Genomic DNA, 26150 nt, shown 5'->3' with positions numbered 1-26150 from the left:
TATACAGGAGGCCACACCGGAAGCACCAGACACAGTAAATGACCACAACAGACTCACAGGTGAAGTGTCGCCTCACCTGGAAGGACTGTTTGGGGCCCTGAATGGTAGTGAGGGAGGAGGTGTAAGGGCAGGTGAAGCACTTGTTCTACTTACAAGGATAAGAGCCAGGATGGAGATCAGTGGAGGACGAACGGACAAGGGAGTCATGTAGGGAGCGATCCTTATGGAAAGCAGGAAGTGGGTGGGGGGGGGGATGGAAAGAGGTGTTTCCATTCGTCCCTCCCCACTGGTCTCCCTCCTGGCATTTATCCTTTCAAGTGGGATAAGTGCTACACCTGCTCCTACACCTCCTCCCTCACTACCATTCAGGGCACCAAAAAGGCCTTCCAGGTGAGGGAACACTTCACCTGTGGTTTCAGCCCAAAACGTCGACTGTACTCTTTTCCATAGACCCTGCCAGGCCTGCTGAGTTCCGCCAGAATTTTCTGTGTGTTGCTGTTGAAGCTTATTGTATAGTTTTGATGGTACTTAATGCCGAGTTGCAGCTGATGAAGAGCATGCTGATGTATGCATCTTTGCTGCCCAGATGTATTGGGATTGATTGAAGTAGCTCCAGTAAGCAAATTGAAGCCAATTCAAATCACTTCACAGTCAAGAGTGGATATGCCTCATCGCCAGCCTCTCAAAGCACTTCATCACAACAGTCATTGAGGCAGATTACTATGTTCTTCTTAAGCATCGGTATAATTGAAGTAGGTGGGTACCTCAGATCGGCAAATTGAGAGGTTAATGATCTCAGTGAAGGCCAGTTGGTCAGCACAGTTCTTTAGTACTTGGTTAGCTACCCCATCTGGGGCGTGTGTGCTTCCTGGGTTCTGTATCGACCCCTGAGATATACATTATATCTTTAGCCAAAGAGTGGTGAATCTGTGGCATACTTTGCCAGACAGCAGTGGAGACGAAGTCTTTATGTATACATAAGGCAGTAGTTGATAGATTCTTGATTGGTCAGGGCACAATAGGATAAGGGGAGAAGGCAGAGACTGGGGCTGAGAAGAAAATTGCATCAGCCATGATGAAATGGCAGAACAGACTTAATGGGCCAAATGGCCTAATTCAGCTCTTATATCTTATGGTCTTAGGGAGTTTGTGATGGTTCCTCCACGTTTAGATGATCAAAGTGAGCACAAAAAGCATGCAGCTCATCTGGAAGAGAACTCCTGCTGTCACCAGTGTAGCTTCATAAAAGGTGATAGTTTTCCAGCCCTGCTACAACAGTCTTTCATCCTTTGTTGACTCGTTTAGTTCAGAATTGCCATTTTCTCCATGAGATGACTTTCCAGAGATCATAATACCACAGAATACAAGATGTAAGAACAGAATTAGGCCATTTGGACCATCGAGTCTGCTCCACCATTTCATCATGGCTGATCCATTTTACCTCTCAGCCACCCCCCGTATCCCTTCATGACCTGACCTATCAAAAATCTATCAACCTCTATCAGCCTTAAGTATACATAAAGACTTGGCCTCCACAGCTGCCTGTGGCAAAGAATTCCACAGATTCACCACTCTCTGGCTAAATTCCTCCTTATCTCCATTCTAAAAGGATGCCCCTCTATTCTGAGGCTGTGTCCTCTGGTCTTAGACTCTCCCACCACAGGAAACATCCTCCCCACAAACACTCTATCGAGGCACTTCACCATTTGATAGGTTTCAATTAGATCATCCCTTATTCTTCTGAATTCTAGGGAATACAGGCCCAGTAACATCAAATGCTCTTCATATGACAAACCATTCAATCTTGGAATCATTTTTGTGCACTTCCTTTGAAACCTCTCCAGTCTAAGATAAAGGGCCCAAAGCTGCTTACAATAGTCCAAGTGAGACTTCACCAGTGCTCTATAAAGTCTCAACATTACATCTTTGATTTTATATTCTAGTCCTCTTAAAATGAATGCTAACATTACATTTGCCTCAATCCGTACGCTAACTTTCAGGGAATCCTGCGTCTCAAGTCCCTTTACAGTTCAGATTTTTGTGTTTTCTCTCCATTTAGAAAGTTGTCAACATTTTCTTTTCTTCTATCAAAGTGCATGATCATATACTTCCCGATGCTGTATTCCATCTGCCACTTCTTTGTCCATGCTCCAGATCTGTCTAAGTCCTTCTGTAGTCTTTCTATTTCCTCAGAACTACCTGCACTTCCACCTAGTTTATCATGTGCCTCCAAATATTCTGAAACCACATCCTTAACAATTGACTCGAACATCTTCCCAACCACTGAGGTCAAACTAACTGGCCTATAGTTTCCTTTCCTCTGCCTCTCTCTCTTCTTGAAGAGTGGACTGACATATACAATTTCCAGTATTCTGGAACAACTCCAGAATCTAGTGATTCTTGAAATATCATCACTAATCTCCTCTGCCAACTTTTTCAGAACCCTTTGGTGTACACCATCTAGTCCAGGTGACAACTACTTTCAGACCTTTCAGTTTCCCAAGAAACTTCTCCCTAGTAATGATAACTTCACACAATTCAGGACCCCCGACACCTGGAACATCCAGCATATTGCTAGTGACTTTCACAGTGAACACTGATGCAAACTACTTATTCAGTTCATCCAACATTTCCTTGTCCCCCATTACTAGCTCTCCAGCATCGTTTTCCAGTGTTCCAATATCCATTGTCAACTCTCTTTTACACTTTATGTATCTGAAGAAACATTAGGTATCCTCTATGTTACTATTAGTGAGCTTACTTTCATATTTCATCTTTCTCAATGACATTTTTAGTTCTGTACTACTGGATTTTTAAAAGCTCTCAATCCTCCAACTTCCCACTAATTTGTTGCTCTATTATATGCTCTCTATCTTAAATTTGAAACATAGAAAACCTACAGCACAATACAGGCCCTTCAGCCCACAAAGCTGTGCCAAACATGTCTTTACATTAGACATTTCTAGGATAACCAATAGCCCACTATTTTTCTAAGCTCCATGTACCTATCCAAAAGCCTCTTAAAAGACAGTATCGTATTCGCCTCCACCACCGTTGCCGGCGGACCATTCCACGCACTCACCACTCTCTGAGTAAAAAACTTAACCTTGACATCTCCTCGGTACCTACTCCCCAGCACATTAAATCTGTGTCCCCTTGTGGCAACCAGTTTAGCCCTGGGGAAAAAGCCTCCAACTATCCACACGATCAATGCCTCTCATCATCTTATACACCTCTATCAGGTCACCTCTCATCCTCTGTCGCTCCAAGGAGAAAAGGCCGAGTTCACTCAACCTATTCTCATAAGGCATGCTCCCCAATCCAGGCAACGTCCTTGTAAATCTCCTCTGCACCCTTTCTATGGCTTCCACATCCTTCTTGTAGTGAGGCGACCAGAACTGAGCACAGTACTCCAAGTGGGGTCTGACCAGGGTCCTATATAGCTGCAACATTACTTCTCGGCTCTAAATTCAATTCCACGATTGATGAAGGCCAATACACCGTATGCCTTCTTAACCACAGAGTCAACCTGCGCAGCTGCTTTGAGTGTCCTATGGACTCAGACCCCAAGATCCCTCTGATCCTCCACACTACCAAGAGTCTTACCATTAATACTATATTCTGCCATTATATTTGATCTGCCAAAGTGAACCACTTCATACTTATCTGGGTTGAACTCCATCTGCCAGTTCTCAGCCCAGTTTTGCATCCTATCAATGTCCCGCTGTAACCTCTGACAGCCCTCCACACTATACACAACATCTCTAAGCTTTGTGTCATCAGCAAACTTACTAACCCATCCCTCCACTTCCTCATCTAGGTCATTTATAAAAATCACAAAGAGTAAGGATCCCAGAAGAGATCCCTGAGGCACACCACTGGTGACCGACCACCATCCAGAATATGACCCCTCTACAATCACTTCTGTGGGCAAGCCAGTTCTGGATCCACAAAGCAATGTCCCCTTGGATCCCATGCCTCCTTAGTTTCTCAATAGGCCTGGCATGGGGTACCTTATCAAATGCCCTGTGGAAATCCATATACACTATATCTACTGCTCTACCTTCATGAACGTGTCTAGTCACATCCTCAAAAATTTCAGTCAGGCTCGTAAGGCAGGACCTGTCCTTGACAAAGCCATACTGACTATTCCTAATCATATATCTCTCCAAATGTTCATAAATCCTGCCTCTCAGGATCTTCTCCATCAACCTACCAACCACTGAGGTAAGACTCACTGGTCTATAATTTCCTGGGCTATCTCTATTCCCTTTCTTGAATATAGGAACAATATCTGCAACCCTCCAATCCTCCAGAACCTCTCCTGTCCCCATTGATGGTGCAAAGATCATTGCCAGAGGCTCAGCAATCTCCTCCCTTGCCTCCCACAGTAGCCTGGAGTACATCTTGTCCAGTCCTGGCGACTTATTCAACTTGATGCTCTCCAAAAGCTCCAGCGCATCCTCTTTTGTAATATCTACATGCTCAAGCTTTTCAGTCTGCTGTAAGTCAGCACTACAATCACCAAGATCCCTTTCCATAGTGAATATTGAAGTAAAGTATTCATTAAGTACCTCTGCTATTTTCTTTGGTTTCATACACTTTCCCACTGTCGCACTTGATAGGTCCTATTCTTTCACGTCTTATCCTCTTGCTCTTCACATACCTGTATAATGCCTTGGGGTTTGCCTTAATCCTGCCCACCAAGGCCTTCTCATGTCTCCTTCTGGCTCTCCTAATTTCCTTCTTTTGCTCCTTCCTGTTAGCCTTATAATCTTCTAGATCTCTAACATTACCTAGCTCTCTGAACATTTCATAAGCTTTTTTTTTTCTTGACTAGATTTACTACAGCCTTTGTACACCATGGTTCTTGTACCCTACCATAACTTCCCTGTCTCATTGGAACGTACCTATGCAGAACTTCACACAAATATCCCCTGAACATTTGCTACATTTCTTCTGTACTTTTCCCTGAGAACACCTGTTTCTAAATTAAGCTTCCAATTTCTTGCTTGATAGCCTCATATTTCCCCTTACTCCAATTAAATGCTTTTCTAACTTGTCTGTTCCTATCTCTCTCCAATGCTATTGTAAAGGAGATAGAATATGATCACTATCTCCAAAATGCTCTCCCACTGAGAGATATGACACCTGACCAGGTTCATTTCCCAATACCAAATCAAGTACAGCCTCTCCTCTTGTAGGCGTATCTACATATTGTGTCAAGAACCCTTCCAGCACACACCTAACAAACTCCATCCCATCTAAACCCTTTGCTCTAGGGAGATGCCAATCGATGTTTGGGAAATTAAAATCTCCCATCACGACAACTCTGTTATTATTACACCTTTCCAGGATCTGTTTCCCTATCTGCTCTTTGATATCCCTGTTACTATTGGGCGGCCTATAAAAAACACCCAGTAAAGTTATTGACCCCTTCCTGTTCCGAACCTCCACCCACACAGACTCCGTATACAATCCCTCCATGGCGTTCATCTTTTCTGCAGCTGTGACACTATCTCTGATCAACAGTGCCATGCCCCCACCTCTTTTGCCTCCCTCCCTGTCATTTCTGAAACATCTAAAACCCGGCACTTGACTTAACCATTCCTGTCCCTGAGTCATCCGCACCTGGAGTACTGCGTGCAGTTCTGGTCTCCTTACTTGAGGAAGGATATACTGAGTTCTCTTGTTAGCCATGGTTCTGTCATCTTGCCTTTAGAATACTTCTTCCTCTTTGGGATGTATATATATTCTGTCTTCTGAATTGCTTCCAGAAATTCCAGCCATTGCTGCTCTGCCGTCATCCCTGCCAGTGTTCTTTTCCAATCAATTCAGGCCAACACCTCTCTCATGTCTCTGTAATTCCCTTTATGAGACCATAAGACCATAAGATATCGGAGCAGAATTAGGCCAGTTAGGCCACTGAATCTGCTCTGCTATTTCATCATGATTGATTCAATTTTCTCTCAGTCCCAACCTCCTTCTTTCTCCCCATATCCCTTCATGACCTGAACAATCAAGATACTATCAACCTCTGTCTCCTGTGGCAAAGGATTCCAAATATTCACCACTCCCTGACTAAAGAAATTCCTCTTCATCTCTGTTCTTTATTCCACTGTAACACGTTATTTACCTTTAGCTCTCTAATCAATTTTGGTTCATTGCACAACACACAATCCAGAATAGCGGAATAGGCGTTCAATAAGGTACCGCATAAAACACTTGTCCATGAGATAAGGAAGCATCGAGTTGGGGGTGATGTATTAGGATGGATAGAGGATTGGTTAACTAATAGGAAGCAGAGAGTTGGGATATATTGGGTTTCACTGGTTGGTAATCAGTGATGAGTGGTGTGCCACAGGGGTCGGTGCTGGGCCCGCAACTGTTCACGATATACATTAACAACCTGGAAGAGGGGACTGAGTGTAGTGTATCTAAGTTTGCTGATGACAATAAATTGAGTGGAAAAGTAAATTGTGTAGAAGACACGGAGAGTCTGCAGAGAGATATAGATAGGTTAAGTGGGCAAGGGTCTGGCAGATGGAATACAATGTTGGTAAATGCGAGGTCATCCAATTTAGAAGGAAAAATAGAAGATCAGATTATTATTTAAAAGGTAAAAAATTGCAGCATACTGCTGTTTAGAAGGACTTGGGAGTGCTTGTGCATGAATCACAAAAGTTTGGTTTGCAGGTGCAGTGGACTATCAAGAAGGCAAATGGGATGTTGGCCTTTATTGCTAGGGGGATTGAATTCAAGAGCAGGGAGGTAATACTGCAAATGCACAGTGTACCAGTGAGGCCGCACCTGGGGTTCTGTGTGCAGTTCTGGTCTCCTTACTTGAGGAAGGATATACTGGCTTTGGAGGCCGTGCAGAGGAGGTTCACCAGGTTGATTCCAGAGATGAAGGGGTTAGACTACAAGGAGAGATTGAGTCGCCTGGGACTGTACTCGCTGGAATTCAGAAGAATGAGAGATCTTAAAGAAACATGCAAAATTATGAAAAGGATAGATAAGATAGAGGCAGAAAAGTTGCTTCCACTGGCAAGTGAGACTAGAACTAGGGTATATAGCCTCAAGATTTGGGGGAGTAGATTTAGGATGGAGCTGAGGGGGAACTGCTTTTCCCAGAGAGTGGTGAATCTGTGGAATTCTCTGCCCAATGAGGCAGTGGAGGCTACTTCAGTGAATATGTTTAAGACAAGATTGAATAGATTTTTTGCAAAGTAGGGGAATTAAGGGTTTGGGGGAAAAGGCAGGTAGGTGCAGATGAGTCCCTGGTCAGATCAGCCATGATCTTATAGAATAGTGGAACAGGGTCAACGGGCCAGATGGCCGACTCCTGCTCCTATTTCTTATGATCTATTTGCTAGTGGGCTCAACCACAAGCTGCTCAAAAAAGCTATCTCATAGGCATTCTAGAAAATCTCCCTCTTGGGATCCAGCACACCAATCTACCTGCAAGTTGAAATCCCCCATGACTATAGTAACATTAGTCATACCTGGCCCCCTTTGAATTTCCTTGATCACCAGACTTGAAAACTTATCTGGCCCTCAGCAGATTGCAGATCTCATTGTTTATCCAGGACTTCATGTTGGGGAAGATTCTGAATGACTTCTGGGGGTAAGCTTGTCTACAACTATTTTAATAAAGTCCATGACAGCCATGGTATACTCATTCAGATCCACAGATTAGTCCTTGAACATGGCATAATTTATCAACTTGAAGCAATCCCATAGCCATCCCTCTGCCTCTTGCAAACACTTCTTTGTTGTGATCACCTCTAGAGCTTTGCTCTTTAGCCTCTGCCTGGACGCAAGTGGGAGGCCAGCCAAAGGATCAGATTCACCAAAATTGGGTCTGCTCATGGAATAGTAGGCACTCCTCACCTTAGTATAACAGTGGTCGCATATGTTGGGACCTCTGGTGCTACAGGTTATATGCTGATGGTAACTGGGCAGAGTTTTCTTCAAACAAGCCTAGTTAGAGTCTGACTATGATTTGAAATGCATCAGCGTGGATCGTTTCTTGTTTGGGGACGCTGGCATGCAGCATCTTAAGTGGTTGATTATATTCAACTGCTGGTGGTAAGTAAACTGTGGTCAGGATTATGGAGGAGAACTCCTTAGGTAAACAAAATGGGTAGCATTTGACCATGAGCTGTTCCATGTCAGGGGAGCACAAGTTCAACAATAACACCACACCAGAGTATCACAGGTTTATCATGAAACACACACACCTCCACCTTTTCTTAAGAGAAGAATAAGGGTACATACAGTGTCTTGAGGTTGGCAGGTCCTTGGTTAGTCAGGGCCTCAATAGTTATAGGGAGAAGGCAGGAGAATGGCACTGAGAGGGATACTAAATCATTATGGAATGGTGGAGCAGACTCAATGGGCCAAGTGGCCTAATTCTGCTCCTATACATGAAGAAGTCTGCAGGTGCTGGAAATTCAAAGCAACACACACAAAATGCTGAAGGAACTCAGCAGGTGCATTTGACCATAAGACCATTCAGCCCATCGAAGCTGCTCCACAATTCCATCATGACTGATCCCGGATCCCACTCAATCCCTTATACCTACCTTTTCATCATATCCTTTGATGCCCTGACCAATCAGGAAACTATCAACTTCCGATCAACATCTAGACAAATGAATAAGCAGTTGACATTTCTGGACAAGACCCAGGTCTCGGATTTTGTGTGTGTTAATTCTCTGCTGGGTCTGAGTGACATATCTTCTGTCATTGAGTGCAGTGGCTGAAAATGGGAGTAGATTCAATAATAACAATCAAAGGGTATTAGAGCTGGATTCGAACAGGAGGAAGTGCATTACCATGGAGGAACTGTGATTAACTGGATTAGTCTTTCAGAGAATTGACAGTCATGTTGACCTGAAAGCTCTGGTTTATGCCATGTGAATCTATTATTAGGCACCCTGGTCTAGGCAAGATAACTGAAGACAATGCCTCACCTTAACCTGTTCGGTATGCGTTATTCAGCCAACAAAAATGAAGAGACTAAAATGTCATTCCTTTTGTCACCATTTGTGGAAGTTTCACATTGAACAATTTAACTGATGTGTCTGCCCACAAAACAACTGCAGTTACAAGCCAGCCATGGGCTGTAAACTACCTTGAGATGTTTCAGGGTTTAAAGGCCAGTTGTACCATGGATTACTTCATAGAACACTGAACATCACAGCACAGTACAGGCCCTTTAGTCCAGAATGTAGTGTCAACCTCTTAAATACTCACACATCAATCAAACCCTTCCCTCCCAAATAACCCTCCATTTTACTATCATCCAATCAAAGAGTCTCTGAAATACCCCTAATGTATCTGCCTCTACCAGCACCCCAGGCAAGTCGCTATATGCACCCACCACTCTCTGTATAAAAAACCTACCTCTGACATCACACCGACACTTTCCTCCAATCACATTCAAATTATGCCCCCATGTATTAGCCCTTTTTGCCCAAGGACAAAGTTGCTCGCTGTCTACTCTGTCCATTGAACATCTGGACAGCAAAGATGTATACATCAGGATGCTCTTTATTGATTACAGCTTGGCATTAATATTATATTTGGCATGCCCTGCCCTTGACAAAGCCATGCTGACTACTCCTAATCATATTCTCCAAATGTTCATAAATCCTGCCTCTCCGGATCTTCTCCATCAACCTACCAACCACTGAGGTAAGACTCACTGGTCTATAACTTGCTGGGCTATGTCTACTCTCTTTCTTGAATAAGGGAACAACATCCGCAACCCTCCAATCCTCCGGAACCTTTCCCATCCCCATTGATGATGCAAAGATCATCGCCACAGGCTCAGCAATCTCCTCCCTTGCCTTCCATAGTAGCCTGGAGTACATCTCGTCCTGTCCCAGTTACTTATCCAACTTGATGCTTTCCTAAAGCTCCAGCGCATCCTCTTTCTTAATATCTACATGCTCAAGCTCTACAATCTGCTGCAAGTCATCACTACAATTGCCAAGATCCTTTTCCATAGTGAATACTGAAGTAAAGTATTCATTAAGTACCTCTGCTATTTCCTCCAGTTCCATACACTGTCACACTTGATAGGTCCTATTCTTTCACATCTTATCCTCTTGCTCTTCACATCCTTGTAGAATGCCTTGGGATTTTCCTTAATCCTGCCCGCCAAGGCCTTCTCATGGCTACTTCTGGCTCTCCTAATTTCCTTCTTTTGCTCCTTCCTGTTAGCCTTATAATCTTCTAGATCTCTAACATTACCTAGCTCTCTGAACATTTCATAAGCTTTTCTTTTTTTCTTGACTAGATTTACTACAGCCTTTGTACAGCACGGTTCCTGTACCCTACCATCCTTTCCCTGTCTCATTGCAATGTACCTATACAGAACTCCACGCAAATATCCCCTGAACATTTGCCACATTTCTTCCATACCTGTCCCTGAGAACATCTGTTCCCAATTTAAGCTTCCAATTTCCTGCCTGATAGCCTCATAATTCCCCTTACTCCAATTAAACGCTTTTCTAACTTGTCTGTTCCTATCTCTCTCCAATGCTATTGTAAAGGAGATAGAATATGATCACTATCTCCAAAATGCTCTCCCATTGAGAGATCTGACACCTGACCAGGTTCATTTCCCAATACCAAATCAAGTACAGTCTCTCCTCTTGTATGCTTATCTACATATTGTGTCAAGAAACCTTCCTGAACACACCTAACAAACTCCACCCCATCTAAACCCTTTGCTCTAGGGAGATGCCAATCAATATTTGGGAAATTAAAATCTCCCACCACGACAACTCTGCTATTATTACACCTTTCCAGCATCTGTTTCCCTATCTGCTCCTCAATACCCCTGTTACTATTGGGCAGCCTATAAAAAACACCCAGTAAAGTTATTGACCCCTTCCTGTTCCTAACCTGCACCCCCAGAGACTCCGTAGACAATTCCTCCATGGTGTCACCTTTTCTGCAGCTGTGACACTATCTCTGATCAACAGTGCCATGCCCCCACCTCTTTTGCCTCCTTCCCTGTCCCTTCAGAAACATCTAAAACCCGACACTTGAAGTAACCATTCCTGTCCCTGAACCATCCAAGTCTCTGTAATGGCCACCACATCATATCTCCAGGTACTGATCCACGCTCTGAGCTCATCCGCTTTGTTCACAACACTCCTTGCGTTAAAATAGACACATCTCAAACCATTGGTCTGAGCGCATCCCTTCTGTATTACCTGCTTATCCTCCCTCGCACACTGTCTACAAGCTTTCTCTATTTGTGAGCCATTATTCCCCAGTCTCTTCAGTTTGGTTCCCACTCCCCAACAATTCTTGTCAACAACATCTCCTCCATCATCTCCATTAGCACAGATGCGCAACAGAAATGTGTACTCAGCCCCCTGCTCTACTTACTTTGCACTTACGACTGTGTGGCTAAGCACAGCTCCAACACCATATTCAAGTTTGCTGATGACACCACTGTTGTGGGCCGTATCAAAGGCGGTGATGAGTAGGCATACAGGAGGGATACTGAACGTTTCACTGAGTGGTGTCATAACAACAACCTCTCACTCAATGTTAGTAAGAACAAGATCATAGACTTCAGGAGAGGGAAACCGGAGGTCTATGAACCAGTCCCCATCAGTGGTGGAGAGGGTGAGCAACTTTAAATTCTTGGGTGTTACTATCTCAGAGGACCTTTTCTAGACACAGCCCATAAATATAATTGTAAAGAAAGCATGGCAGCTCCTCTACTTCCTTAGGAGTCTCTGGAGTTTCGGCATGACATCAAAAACTTTGACACATTTCTATTGGTGTTTAGTAGAGAGTGCATTGATTGGTGGCTTCATGGCCAGGCATGGAAATACCAATTCCTACACAACAGAAAAGCCTGCAAAAGGGACTGGATTTGGCCCTCCCAATCACTGAGCACATCTACATGAAACACAGTCATAGGAAAGCAGCATCCATCATCAGAGATCCCCACCACCCAGGCCGTGCTCTCTTCTCACTGCTGCCATCAGGTAGAAGGTACAAGTGCCTGAGGTCTCACACCACCAGGTTCAAGAACAGTTACTACCCCTTATTGTTTTGTTAAACAGGCTCTTGAACAAAAGGGATAACTGCATTCACTTGCCCATCCATTGAGATGTTCCCACAACCAATGATCACACTTTAAGGACTCTTTATCGTGGTATTTCATATTCTAGTTATATTTTGCTATTTATTTATGTTTGCATTTGCAGTTGTCTCCTGCACTCTACTTAACCTTTCACTGGTCGTGTTATAGTTACTATTCTATATATTTGTTGAGAATGCATGCAAGAAACGAAGTCTCAGGGTTGTACATGGTGTATGTATATATGTATTCTGTATGTATGTATTATGTATTCTGATAATAAAATCAGCTTTGAACTTTGAACATTTTATGTCTCTTATAATATTGCACATTTCTATCAAGTCACCCCCCTTCCTTATTTGTTTCAACGAGAAAAGCCCTAGCTCGCGCAAACTCCTGTCATAAGGCACCATCCAGGTGAGTCTCCCCTGCACCTTCTCTAAAGGTTCTACAGTGTGTATGGTGTTAAGTGGGATCTGGGATCAGCCATGATGGAATGGCAGAGCGGACTTGATTGGCTGTAAGCCATCATTCTGCTCCTATGTCTTACAGTCTTATGATCTTATGGATCCTTCGGTCAATGACGTTGTGCCCACATCAATCAAGCTTATTGAATATGCTTCAACACAAGGAAATCCAGAGTAACACACAGAGTAAAACTGCTGGAGGCACTCAGCAGGTCAAGCAACATCTATGAAGCGTAATATACAGTTGACGTTTTGGACCGAGACCCTTCATCAGAACTGGAAAGGAAGGGGGAACGAGCCAGAATAAGAAGGTGGGGGAGGGAAGGAGTACCAGCTGGAAGGTGATTGGTGATTGCAGGTGAATTCCACACTCAGGCTTTCCTTTTACCCTACTCGTCTCCTCACCTGCCCATCACCTCTCCTGGTATCCCTCTTCCTTCCCTTTCTCCCTTAGTTCAATCTCCTCTCCTATCAGATTCCTTCTTCTTCAGCATTTTACCTTTTCCATCTATCACCTCCCAGCTTCTCCTTCACTCACCCCCTCTTCCCCACCCACCTTCTAGCTTGTCCTCCTTCCTCTTCCCCCACCTTCTTGTCCAGGCATCCTCCCCCTTCCTTTCCAGTCCTGATGAAGGGTCTCAGCCTGAAATGTCAGTTGTTTATTCCCCTGCCTATATGTTAAATTATTTATATAGAGATACATCGTAGGGCAGGCCCTTCTGGCCCACTGAGCTGCACAGCCCAACAGCTCACCCATATAACCCGAACCTAATCACACGACAATTTACAATGACCAACTAATCTACTAGTGTCAAGTCAAACTTGAGTTTCTAGAAAGTATTGGGACCTGGAGGCAAAAGAAAATAAAATTTAAAAGTAAGAGCAAGAATTCACCGACAGACCGGACGGAACCTACTGCCTGGAACATATGGGCGGACCCCGCAGCATCACAGCAGCAGTCAGGGAGCAGCGTTGGAATCTGTGGTAAGATGCCGAACTTTAAATACCTTCAGACTGTTTCAAGGAAAAGAGCACTGCTGTCACTGCGTTTGGGTTAACTCTGCCACGGGGATCATTGCACGAAGGCACTTCTTCGAAACAGCGCGAGGCTTAAGAAGAGCTTGCGAACCTTCAAGAGAGTTCACCCGGTTTGAAACCATAATGGTCGGAGGCCATAACGGTCCATTAGAGAAACGGAGGTGCAGGTCCGAATTCGTCTACAAAGTCCGAGAGGCAGCCAGTTTTTTCACCTTATGACTAACCTAATAACTTATGCCTTATGACTAATGACTTATGACTAGCCTAATGACTGACTTATGACTAATGACTAATGGAACTAACAGAACTATTAAACTGCCGCACTTGCGAAAAATAAAAGGGGGAAAAAAAAGGAAAAGTTGTTTGGTCATTGAGTGGAATCCGGTTAAAAACCTTCGGGTAGGCGTATTCAATCCCTTTCAAGTGAGGAAGCTGCACATGTTCAAGGAAGAACAAGAACTCCGACTTGACAACACACACACACACACACACACACACACACACACACACACACACACACACACACACACACACACACACACACACACACACACACACACACACACACACACACACACACACACACACACACACACACACATACTTGGAATTGAACTCTAAACTCCAAAGCCCTGAGCAGTCATAGCATCATATTAACCACTATGTTCCAAAACTTTGTGTGTTACTGAGCAAATATGCTTATCTTTAAAGTTGCTGTAGTCAGATACAAAAGCCATAGATCTCCTTGGATCCACAGGCACTAAAACTCACCTTGCCATTTGCACCCAGTTCCACTCCTTCCAGACCAACCACCACTTCCTTGGCACCAATTCCTCCAGAAGGATGCCTCTGCCTCGCACCCTCCGCTTGCATTTCCCTGAAACCAGAGTGAATAAACATCATTACAATTACAAAGTTTCACAATTTCCACTCGAACTTCTTGCACATTCACTGATGTTACATCAAAACTGAGGTAGATTTTGATTCATAGTCAAGATAACCACATTTGTATAGCACTTCTGCTAGAATGAAGGCAATCACAGCTTGCAGCAGGGTCTGCACCAGATGAAATAATATGCTGAAAAATGCATTAGATCATTAGGCATAGGAACAGAATCAGGCCAGTCTGCTCCGCCATTCCATCACAGCTGATGTATTATCTCTCTCAACCACATCCGTCTGCCTTCGCCCCATGAAGCTTTGACACCCTGACGAATAAAGAACCTATCAACCTCCACGTTAAGTTTGCTCAATGACTTAGACCCAAGAACAGACTGTGGCAATGAATTCCACAGATTCACCACCCTCTGGCTAACGAAATTACTCTCAGCTCTATTCTAAATGGATGCCCCTTTATTCTGAGGCTGTGGCCTCTGGTCCTAGACTCCCCACTATTGGAAACATGCTCTCCACATCTACGTCTTTCAATATTCAATAGGTTTCAAAGAGATCCTACCTCATTTACTAACCTCCAGTAACTCAGAAACAATATAATCATGGAGAAGGTTAAGACTGGACCCAGGGTAGAGATTTTTGATTGGAGAAAGGCTAACTTTGAGGAGATGTGAAAGGATTTACAAGAGTGGATTGGGACAACTTGTTTTATGGGAAGGATGTAATAGAGAAATGGAGGTCATTTAAAGGTGAAATTTTGAGGGTACAGAATCTTTATGTTCCTGTTAGGTTGAAAGGAAAGGTTAAAAGTTTGAGAGAGCCATGGTTTCCAAGGGATATTGGAAACTTGTTTTGGAAAAAGAGGGAGATCTACAATAAATATAGGCAGCATGGAGTAATTGAGGTGCTCGAAGAATGTAAAGAATGTAAAAAGAATCTTAAGAAAGAAATTAGAAAAGCTAAAAGAAGATATGAGGTTGCTTTGGCAAGTAAGGAGAAAATAAATCCGAAGGGTTTCTATAACTATATTAATAGCAAAAGGATAGTGAGGGATAAAATTGGTCTCTTAGAGAATCAGAGTGCACAGCTATGTGTGGAGCCAAAAGAGATGGGGGAGATTTTGAACAATTTCTTTTCTTCGGTATTCACTAAGGAGAAGGATATTGAATTGTGTAAGGTAAGGGAAACAAGTAGGGTAGTTATGGAAACTATGATGATTAAAGAAGAAGAAGTACTGGCGCTTTTAAGGAATATAAAAGTGGATAAATCTTTGGGTCTTGACAGGATATTCCCTAGGACCTTGAGGGAAGTTACTGTAGAAATAGCATGGGCTCTGACAGAAATATTTCAAATGTCATTAGAGACGGGGATGGTGCCGGAGGATTGGCGTATTGCTCATGTGGTTACATTGTTTAAAAAGGGTTCTAAGAGTAAACCTAGCAATTATAGGCCTGTAAATTTGATGTCAGTGGTGGGTAAATTAATGGAAAGCATCCTTAGAGATGGTATATATAATTATCTGGATAGACAGGGTCTGATTAGGAACAGTCAACATGGATTTGTGCGTGGAAGGTCATGTTTGACAAATCTTATTGAATTTTTTGTAGAGGTTACTAGGAAAGTTACGAGGGTAAAGCAGTGGATGCTGTCTAGATGGACTTCAGTAAGGCGTTTGACAAGGTTCCACACGGAAGGTTCAATCGTTAGGTATTAATATTGAAGTAATAAAATGGATTCAACAGTGGCTGGATGGGAGATGCCAGAGAGTAGTGGTGGATAACTGTTTGTCAGGTTGGAGGCCAGTGACTAATGGTGTGCCTCAGGGATCTGTACTGGGTCCAATATTGTTTGTCATATACATTAATGATCTGGATAATGGGGTGGTAAATTAGATTAGTATGTATGCAGATGATACTAAGATAGGTGGCGTTGTGGATAATGAACTAGGTTTTCAGAGCTTGCAGAGAGATTTAGGCCAGTTAGAAAACTGGGCTGAAAGATGGCAGATGGAGTTTAATGCTGATAAGTGTGAGGTGTTACATTTTGGTAGGACTAATCGAGCCTTGATCTTAAAGAAGTTAGTCAAAATGCAGCTGACCTTTCTTCTCGTTTGGAAAAGGCTCAACAACCAATCGTCAATCTGGAAGCTCGGTCGCATCGGAATAATATCCTAATTGTTGGATTAAAAGTAAAATCAGAATCTGCCGACACTCTAGATTACTTTGCTAAAATGTTTCAGTCTCTATTTCTGGAGGCTTGTTCGCAACCCTTGGAGACGGAAATGGCACACAGAATCGGTGCTTTAAAACTTTTGGACCAAGGTAAAAACGGGCATATTGTTGTGCGTTTTCTTCATTTTAAAGACAAAGACCGCATTATTAAGCTTGCAAGAAAACAAAGGTTGTTTCAATTTCAAAGTTCGGAGATTAGCTTTTTTGAAGATTTTCCAGGAGAAATTGTTAAGAAGCGTGCTGGATTTGCCTCGGCCATGCGTTTAGCTTAACAAAAAAAGCTCTATCCATCGCTTCAATATCCAGCTAAATTAAGGCTTTTTGTCAAAAATTCTGGGGCTCGTATTTTTGATGACCCAGCCGAAACATTGCATTTTATTAACTCTTTGCCTGACGAGTCTGAAGCCTGAAGTTTGAATGATTTACAACTGTTCAATTGTCTTGCAACGTAAGGAGTGATGAAATTGGAAGATTTGATGGTTATAGAAAGTCTTTACCTTAAAATGTATTTTTTCTCTGAAAAAGACTGGTTTGGATGGTTTTAACCTCAGAAGACATAGCGGGAGAACTGTGAAAGACTGTAGATAATTTTGAACCATCTAGAATTTTTTCTCTGCAGTATTTAAATGAACAGTTTTTTTTTGTTCCATATGCTTTTGTAAAGATCTCTTAAGTAATTATTTAAAGATGGTGATTGTTTTACTTTTGTGCAAATATTTCAAGAATTGTTTTGGATGTGTTTTTCTTCCCTTATCTAATATTATGAAGGTTACTCTCAAAATTGAAGGTCGTTTTGTTTTACAAAAAAAAACACTGTTCCTTCCAACTTACTTACATTGAGTTATATGTCGACTGTAACAAGTTTTATGTTTGGTAGAGGGAGACAGAGATTACTTTTTTCATTTTTCATTTTTTATTTAGATAGGTGGAGTTTATATTCCCTTTCTATGCTTTCTTTGGGGCTTGCGTCGATTGATATCGACTTATTTCCGGGCTTCATAGTTCAGGTGGGTTTTTTTCTTTTTCTTCCTTTTTATATCCCCATTATGGAATCCCGGAGCATACGCAGATAGTAATAATTATTGTTGTTCATCTCTGCCATTTTCGACTACCTTATCCTGACATGCGTCTAACTATTCTTTTTAGATACGAAGTCTCATGATGATATCTAAACAGTTAAATGTTTTAAGTTGGAATAATTCTATTAAGCATAAGAAAACATTTAAAATTATTAACCGATTCCAACCTGGTATAATCTTTGCTCAAGAGACGCATATCAGGTTATGTGATAAAAATCAATTTTTTTAATTTTGGAAGGATCCTCAGTTTCATGCAAACTCTCAGAGTAAAATTAGAGGTGTTTCTATTTTTATTGATTCCAATATCCCTTTTAATCAGGAGGATATTATAGCCGATACTAATGGTAGATTTTTGATTGTTAAAGGAATAATTTATAATAGGAAATCGGTTTTGGTTAATATTTATAGACCAAATGTTGATGATCCCTCATTTTTTAAAGCTGTCTTTGCTCTATTACCTGATTTAAATGAATATTTGTTATTAATGGGTGGTGATTTTAATACTTGATTAAATCCTTTAATGGGTAAGTCATCATCCAAACATCAACTCCCTAATCGTTCTGCATCACTTATTAATTCATTTTTAATTGATTATGGCTTAATTGAAATTTGGGGGCATATGCATCCTCGTGATAGAGAATACTCTTTTTTCTCACATGTTCATAATAAATATTCCAGAATCGACTTTTTTATAGTCGACCCTCGACTTCTATTTAATGTTCAGAAATGTATGATGCAATTGTTATCTCTGATCATGCTCCTTTAAACCTAATATTTGAACTGAAAGATGTTGCTTCTACCAGATCATTTTGGCGTTTTCCAGAATATTTGTTACAAAGTTCAGAATTTGTTGAGTTTATTGAAACTCAGATAAATGAGTTTTTCCTCTTTAATAATACAGGAAACGTCTCAAAGTTAGTAATCCGGGATAAATTAAAAGCCTATTTTCGTTGTCAATTATTTTGTATATAGCTAAACTGAAGAAACAAACAAGAATGGGATTAGATAAAATCTCTAAACAAATTAAAGAATGAGATAACATCAATGCAACCTCTCCAAATGTTGTTTCATTTAAAAGAAGAGTAGAATTACAATCACAATATAATTTATTATTAACATATCCTATTGAAGGATATTTGCTTAAATTGAAAACTCGGTTTTATATTTTTGGGGATAAAAATAATAAGCTCTTAGCTTCCCAATTAAGATCAGCTAGAGCTAAAAGACAAATTTTAAAGATTCGTAAAAGTAATGGAGATATAGCAAGTAACCATGAAGACATCAATAATATTTTTCAAGATTTTTATTCTGATCTTTATAGATCTCAATTTCCTGCAGATTCCTTCAAAATGAAGGCTTTTTTACATAAGATTAAATTTCCTCAAATTTCTGTTGAAGATCAACAGATGCTTGATGCTCCAATTACTGAGCATGAAGTTCAGAAAGCTATTCTGTTAATGCAATCAGGTAAAGCTCCTGGACTTGATGGTTATTCGGTAGGATTTTACAAAAAATTTGAAAGATTACTTTCTCCGTATCTTTTGGAAATATTTCATGAATCCTTTGAGAAGGGTAGTTTACCTTCTTTTTATGAAGCTTCTATTTCCTTAATCCTTAAGAAAGATAAAGATCCTACTGAATGTTCATCATATTGACCTATTTTGCTATTAAATATGGATGCAAAAATTCTCTTTAAGATAATGGCTAACTGCTTGGAAAATCTTTTAACTAAAATCATCTCTATGGATCAAACGGGCTTTATTAAAGGCCGTTACTCTTTCTCCAATGTTCGGAGATTGATGAACATTATATATTCATCATTATCTAAACAACCCCAATTTGTTATCTCTCTCGATGCAGAAAAGGCATTTGATAGAGTTGAGTGGCCATATTTGTTTAAAGTACTAGAAAAATTTGGTTTTGGTAATAATTTCAATAGGTGGATTCAAATGGTTTACAAGAATCCTATTGCCACTGTTATTACTAATAATTTCAGGTCCTCTTTTTTTCACTTTCACGTGGTACTAGACAGGGATGTCCATTAAGCTCTTTATTATTTAATCTTGTATTGAAGCCTTTGGCCATAACACTACGTGAAGCTAAAAATATTCATGCTGGCTTTTATAAATCAGAGCATTGAGTATAGGAGTTGGGATGTAATGTTAAAATTGTACAAGGCATTGGTAAGGCTGAATTTGGAGTATTGTGTACAGTTCTGGTCACCGAATTATAGGAAAGATGTCAACAAAATAGAGAGAGTACAGAGGAGATCTACTAGAATGTTACCCAGGTTTCAGCACCTAAGTTACAGGGAAAGTTTGAACAAATTAGGTCTTTATTCTTTGGAGCGTAGAAGGTTGAGAGGGGACTTGATAGAGGTATTTAAAATAATGAGGGTGATAGATAGAGTTGACGTGGATAGGCTTTTTCCATTGAGAGTAGGGGAGATTCAAACAAGAGGACATGAGTTGAGAGCTAAGGGGCAAAAGTTTAGGGGTAACACAAGGGAGAACTTCTTTACTCAGAGAGTGGAAGCTGTGTGGAACGAGCTTCCAGTAGAAGTGGTAGAGGCAGGTTCTATTTTGTGATTTTAAAAAAATTGGATAGGTATACGGACAGGAAAGAAATGGAGGGTTATGGGCTGAGTGCAGGTCAGTGGGACTAGGTGAGAGTAAGCGTTCGGCACGGACTAGAAGGGCCAAGATGGCCTGTTTTCGTGCTGTAATTGTTATATGGTTATAACTACAGGCCCAGAGCCATAAAACAGTCCACATACATTAACCCTTTCATTCCCAAAATAACTCTGGTGAACCCCCTCTGGACCCTGTCTTAAAAAGGGGGCCCAAAACTGCTCACAATAATCCAAGTCTTGGAGGCTGATGTCAAGCTGTCTTTCAAGAGGGTGAACTCTTGCAAGGCAGCAGGTCCTGATGGAGTACCTGGTAAGGATCTGAAAACTGGTGGGGGTGTTCAAAGATACTTTCAATCTCTCACTGCTACAGATGTAAGTTCCCACCTGCTTCAAAAGGGTAACAATTATATCAGTGCACAAGAAGAGTAGTGTGAGCTGCCTTAACAACTATTGTCCAGTATCACCCACATTCACGCTGATGACATGCTTCTATTGGCTATCATCAACTTTTGCCTCAGCAAGGGCCTGGACCCATTACAAGTTGCCTATCGCCCCGAAAGGACAACGGCAGGCACAATTTCACTGGTTCCCCGTGCGGCCCTAGATCACCTGGACAGTACAAACACCTATGTCAGGATTCTGCTCATCAAATATAGCTCAGCATTTAACACCATTGTTCTCACAGTCCTCATTGATAAACTACAGAATCTGGGCTTCTGTACCTCCCTCGGCAACTGAATCCCTGACTTCCTAATCAGAAGCCACAATCTGTGCACATTGGTAACAACTTCTCCACTCTACTGATGATCAACACTGGCACACCTCAGGGGTGTGTGCTTAGCCCACTGCTCTACTCTCTGTATACGCATGATTGTGTGGCTAGGCACACAAATGCCATCTATAAATTTGCTGATGATATGACTATTGTTGCCAGTATTTATGGTAAGACTCTTGGCAGTGTGGAAGATCAGAGGGATTTTGGGGTCCGAGTCCATAGGACACTCAAAGCAGCTGCGTAGGTTGACTCTGTGTTTAAGAAGGCATACGGTGTATTGGCCTTCATCAATCGTGGAATTGAATTTAGGAGCCGAGAGGTAATTTTGCAGCTATATAGGACCCTGGTCAGGCCCCACTTGAGGTGCTGTGCTCAGTTCTGGTCACCTCACTATAGGAAGGATGTGGAAGCCATAGAAAGGGTGCAGAAGAGATTCACAAGGATGCTGCCTGAATTGGGGAGCATGCCTTATGAGAATAGGTTGAGTGAAGTTGGCCTTTTCTCCTTGGAGTGACGGAGGATGAGAGGTGACCTGATACAGGTGTATAAGATGGTAAGAGGCATTGATCGTGTGCATAGTCAGAGGCTTTTTCCCAGGGCTGAAATGATTGCCACAAGAGGACACAGGTTTAAGGTGCTGGGGAGTAGGTACAGAGGAGATGTCAGGGGTAAGTTTTTTACTCAGAGAGTGGTGAATGCATGGAATGGGCTGCCGGCAACGGTGGTGGAGGCAGATACAAAAGGGTATTTTAAGAGACTTTTGGATAAGGACATGGAGCTTAGAAAAATAGAGGGCTATGGGTAAGCCTAGTGATTTCTAAGGTAAGGACATGATCGGCAAAACTTTGTGGGCCGAAGGGCCTGTATTGTGCTGTAGGTTTTCTACGTTTCTATTAATCTCAGATGGTAGTGAGAGGGCATTCAGGAGCAAGATTACTCAGCTAGTCGGTGTTGCAGCAACCACCTAAAGAGCTGATGGTGGACTTCAGAAAGGGTAAGATGAGGGAACATATGCCAGTCCTGACAGAAGGATCAGCAGTGGAGAGCAGGAGCAATTTTAAGTTCCTGTGTGTTAATATCTCTGAGAACCCACACTGGTCCCTAAAGCTGTAAAGAACACAAGACAGTGGATATATTTCATTAGGAGTTTGAGGCAATTTGGCATATCACCAAAAACTCTTGAAAATTTCTACAGATGTACCGTGGAGAGCATCCTGACTGGCTGCATTACTGTCTGGTATGGGGGGCGGTGACTACTGCACAGGATCAAGGAATGCTGCAGAGAATTGTTAAATTAGTCAGTTCCATCATGGCTACTAGCCCCATAGCATCCAAGACATCTTCAAGGAGTGGTCCATCATTAAAGATCCCTGTCACCTGGGATATGCCTTTTCTCATTGTTACCATCACGAAGGAGGCACAGAATCCTGAAGGAACACACTCTACGATTCAGGAACAGCTTCTTTCTATCTGCCATCTGATTTCTGAAGGGACATTGAAACCATGATCACTACCTCACTGCTTTTTTTTATTTCTGTTTTGGCACTACTTACTTGATTCACATATATATATATATACTGTGGCAAGCATTCAGGCCATGGTGACAGATAAAAGAGTTCCTTTATCTCAAATGGCTTCTTTACTGTGACAAGCACAAAAACAGACCGAGCGCTATGACCCAGGCAGAGAACTCACTCAGTCACATACAGACAAGGAGGTGTTTATTACACAGCCCACTTACAGTCAGGGTGACCCACAAACAGCCATGCAAATAGCTGTATAACCCAAGCTAAAATGTAACAATAAATGAACTTGAACATCCGAGCAATATCCCATTTGAAAACAAGAACAATAAATAGCGCTGGCCATTAGGAATGGGGAGGAGTGCTGTTGGCTATGCCCACCCCTGGAGCACTACACTGCCTCCACCTCCCCAGCAACACCAGAGTCCACAACAGAGTCAGAAAGTCCCGGCGGTGGTCAATGCTGCCACCTCAGGCACTGTGGGGAAGCCCCTCATGGGAAGCACTGTTTGGTGAGATAAGAGCAGGGCTCCCGCAGTGTCACTTCCTTCCTCCAGCCTCGCTGGCCTGGTGCTGGTCGAGGGCCAACGTGATGTCCGCTGGTCCCAGTACAGCAGGGTTGCTCTCTGCCACTGAGGAAACCGCACCCGGTATACACATCCGAGATGTGGTACAGCACCTCTCCCGGCCCCTTCCAGTGGCTTCCAAGCTTCTTGGAGAGGTAGCCCATTTCTCTGGAGGGGTAAGTACCCCCATACCAGGGTCCATACCAGGTACTGCTGGATGGGGGCCCATCACAGCAGTGCACGAATAGCTCCGCGTCCTGCCTACAGCCAGGCCAACAAAAACATTCACACAGCACCCACAATGTCGTTGTAACCCCAAAACAGCCAGCCCCCACCAGCTCATGCACTGACCACAGTGCGTTGCACGGAGTCCCCGGGAGACCACCAGCTCCAGCAGGTCTCTGTGCCATTGGAAAACTGTTACCGCCAGCTCAACAACCTGCCAACACGACTGGAAAATGATGCTGGTGAGGTAGTAATGGGAGAAAAATAAATGGCAGATAAACTTAATGAGAACTTTAGCAGTGTGCCAAAGGTCCATGAGTGTCAGGGAGCAGGAGTGAGTGCCATTGCTATTACAAAGGAAAAACTGCTAGGCAAACTCAAAAGTGCTAAGGTGGATAAGTCACCTGGGCCAGGTGGATATATCCCAGAGTCCTGAGAGAGGTTGCTGAAGAGATAACAGATGCATTGGTCATGATCTTTCAACAATCACTTGATCATGGAATGGTCCTGGAGGACCGGAAAATTGCAAATGTCACTCCAGTCTTTAAGAAGGGTTAGGAACCCTCATGCAAGGATGGCAAAAGAAAGGAAGTTATAGGCCTGTTAGCCTAACCCCAATGGCTGGGAAGGTGTTGGAGTCTGTTATTAAGGATGAGATACTCACTGGAATTTAGAAGAATGCGAAGGGATCTCATTGAAACCTACATGATGCAATGATGCAAATTACTTACTCAGTTCATTGGCCATTTCTTTGCCCCCCATTACTACCTATCCAGTGTTATTTTCCAGCAGTCCGATATCTACTCTCACCTCTCGTTTCCACTTTATATATCTGAAGAAACTTTCGGAGTCATAGAAAAAATACAGCACAGAACAGGCCCTTCAGCCCATTTAGTCCATGCCAAACCATTTAAACTGCCTACTCCCATCGACCTGCACCCGGACCTCAGCCCTCTATATCCCTCCTATCCATGTACCTATCCAAACTTCTTTTAAACATTGAAATCGAGCTCGCATGCACCACTTGTGCTGGCAACTCATTCCACACTCCAACAAACTTGCAAGTAAAGAAGTTTCCTGTCATTCTCCCCTTAAACTTTTCCCCTTTCATCCTTATCCCATGACATCTGGTTGTAGTCCCATCCAATCTCAGTGGAAAAAAGCTGCTTGCATTTACCTTGCTTTTTCCTTCATAATTTTGTATACTTCCATCAAATCTCTTCTCAATCTTCTGTGCTCCAAGGAATAAAGTCCTAACTTATTTAATTTTTCCTTATAACTCAGGTCTTTCAGAAAATTTACATCCTTTTAAATTGTCTCTGTACTCTTTCAACCTTGTTTACATCTTTCCTGCAGGTAGGTGACCAAAACTACACACAATTCTCTAAATTAGGCTTCAGAAATGTTTTATACAACTTCAACGTAGCATCCCATCTCCTCTTTTATTTTGATTTATGAAGGCCAATGTGCCAAAAGCTTTCTTTACGACCCTGCCTACCTGTGACACCACTTTCAATGAATTATGGACCTGTATTCCCAGATCCCTTTATTCTACCACACTCCTCAGTACCCAACTGTTCACTGTGTAAGACTTACCCTGGTTAGACCTACTTAAGTGCAACACCTTGCACTTAAGAAATAGGAGCAGGAGTAGGCCATCTGGCCCATCGAGATTGCTCCATCATTCAATAAGATCATAGCTTTCCACTGACGCTGGGTGAGACCTTGTCAAAGGTCAGAGGTCATGGGTTAATGGTGAAAGGTGAAAAGCTTAAGTGGAACATGAGGGGGGACCTCTTCACTCAGAGGGTGGAACGTGTTAGGGTTCCTCCAGCTCAGAGGACAAAGCCCACAGCTGCAGGGGCTTCTTAATGTTGCTCAACGACCACAGTCTCAGGCTCCTCATTGCATCGAGCGCTCACAGACCAGACTCGTCTGAGAAGAATTACAACCACAACAAGTTCAAAATCTCATTCTCCATTGAAAGGGATGGAACTAACGAGGGAAACAAGGGAGTAGTGTAGCGGTTAGCATAACATATTACAGCGTCAGCAACCTGAGTTCAATTCCCGCCATTGTCTTTCAGGAGTTTGTATATTCTCCACGTGACTGCAAGGATTTCTTCTGGGTGTTCCAGTTTCCTCCCTCTGTCAAAGTTTAAAGTAAACTTATTTTCAAAATGCATATGTGTCACCATGTACAATCCTAAGATTCATTTTTTTGCGGGCATTCACACTTCAGTGATTGGTAAGTTGATGGAGAAAATCCTAAGAGGCAGAATTTATGAACATTTGGAGAGGTAGAATATGATTAGGAATAGTCAGCATGGCTTTGTCAAGGGCAGGTCGTGCCTTACGAGCCTGATTGAATTTTTTGAAGATGTGACTAAACACATTGATAAAGGAAGAGCAGTAGATGTAGTGTATATAGTCTTCAGCAAGGCATTTGATAAGATACCCCATGCAAGGCTTATTGAGAAAGTAAGGAGGACTTTGCTTTGTGGATCCAGAACTGGCATGCTCACAGAAGGCAAAGAGTAGTTGTAGATGGATCATACTCTGCATGGAGGTCGGAGACCAGTGGTGTGCCTCAGGGATCTGTT

At 42.5% G+C, this 26150-nt stretch overlaps 1 protein-coding gene across 2 annotated transcripts in view; it reads right to left on the bottom strand.

Moving 5' to 3' along the window:
• The window catches only part of LOC140741428 (CDK5 and ABL1 enzyme substrate 1-like), a 253629-nt gene that overhangs the window by 48698 nt on the left and 178781 nt on the right, over positions 1-26150 (bottom strand). For both annotated transcript variants that reach the window (XM_073071649.1, XM_073071732.1), the window contains one exon: positions 14395-14500. In XM_073071649.1, coding sequence (XP_072927750.1) covers positions 14395-14500 — 106 coding nt within the window. The remainder of the gene's footprint in view (positions 1-14394; positions 14501-26150) is intronic.

The sequence above is a fragment of the Hemitrygon akajei genome, chromosome 1 (assembly GCF_048418815.1).
Source record: "Hemitrygon akajei chromosome 1, sHemAka1.3, whole genome shotgun sequence".
NCBI classification, from domain to species: Eukaryota; Metazoa; Chordata; class Chondrichthyes; order Myliobatiformes; family Dasyatidae; genus Hemitrygon; species Hemitrygon akajei.
The sequence above is the reverse complement of the archived record's forward strand: the minus strand, read 5'-3'. Positions and strand labels throughout refer to the sequence as shown.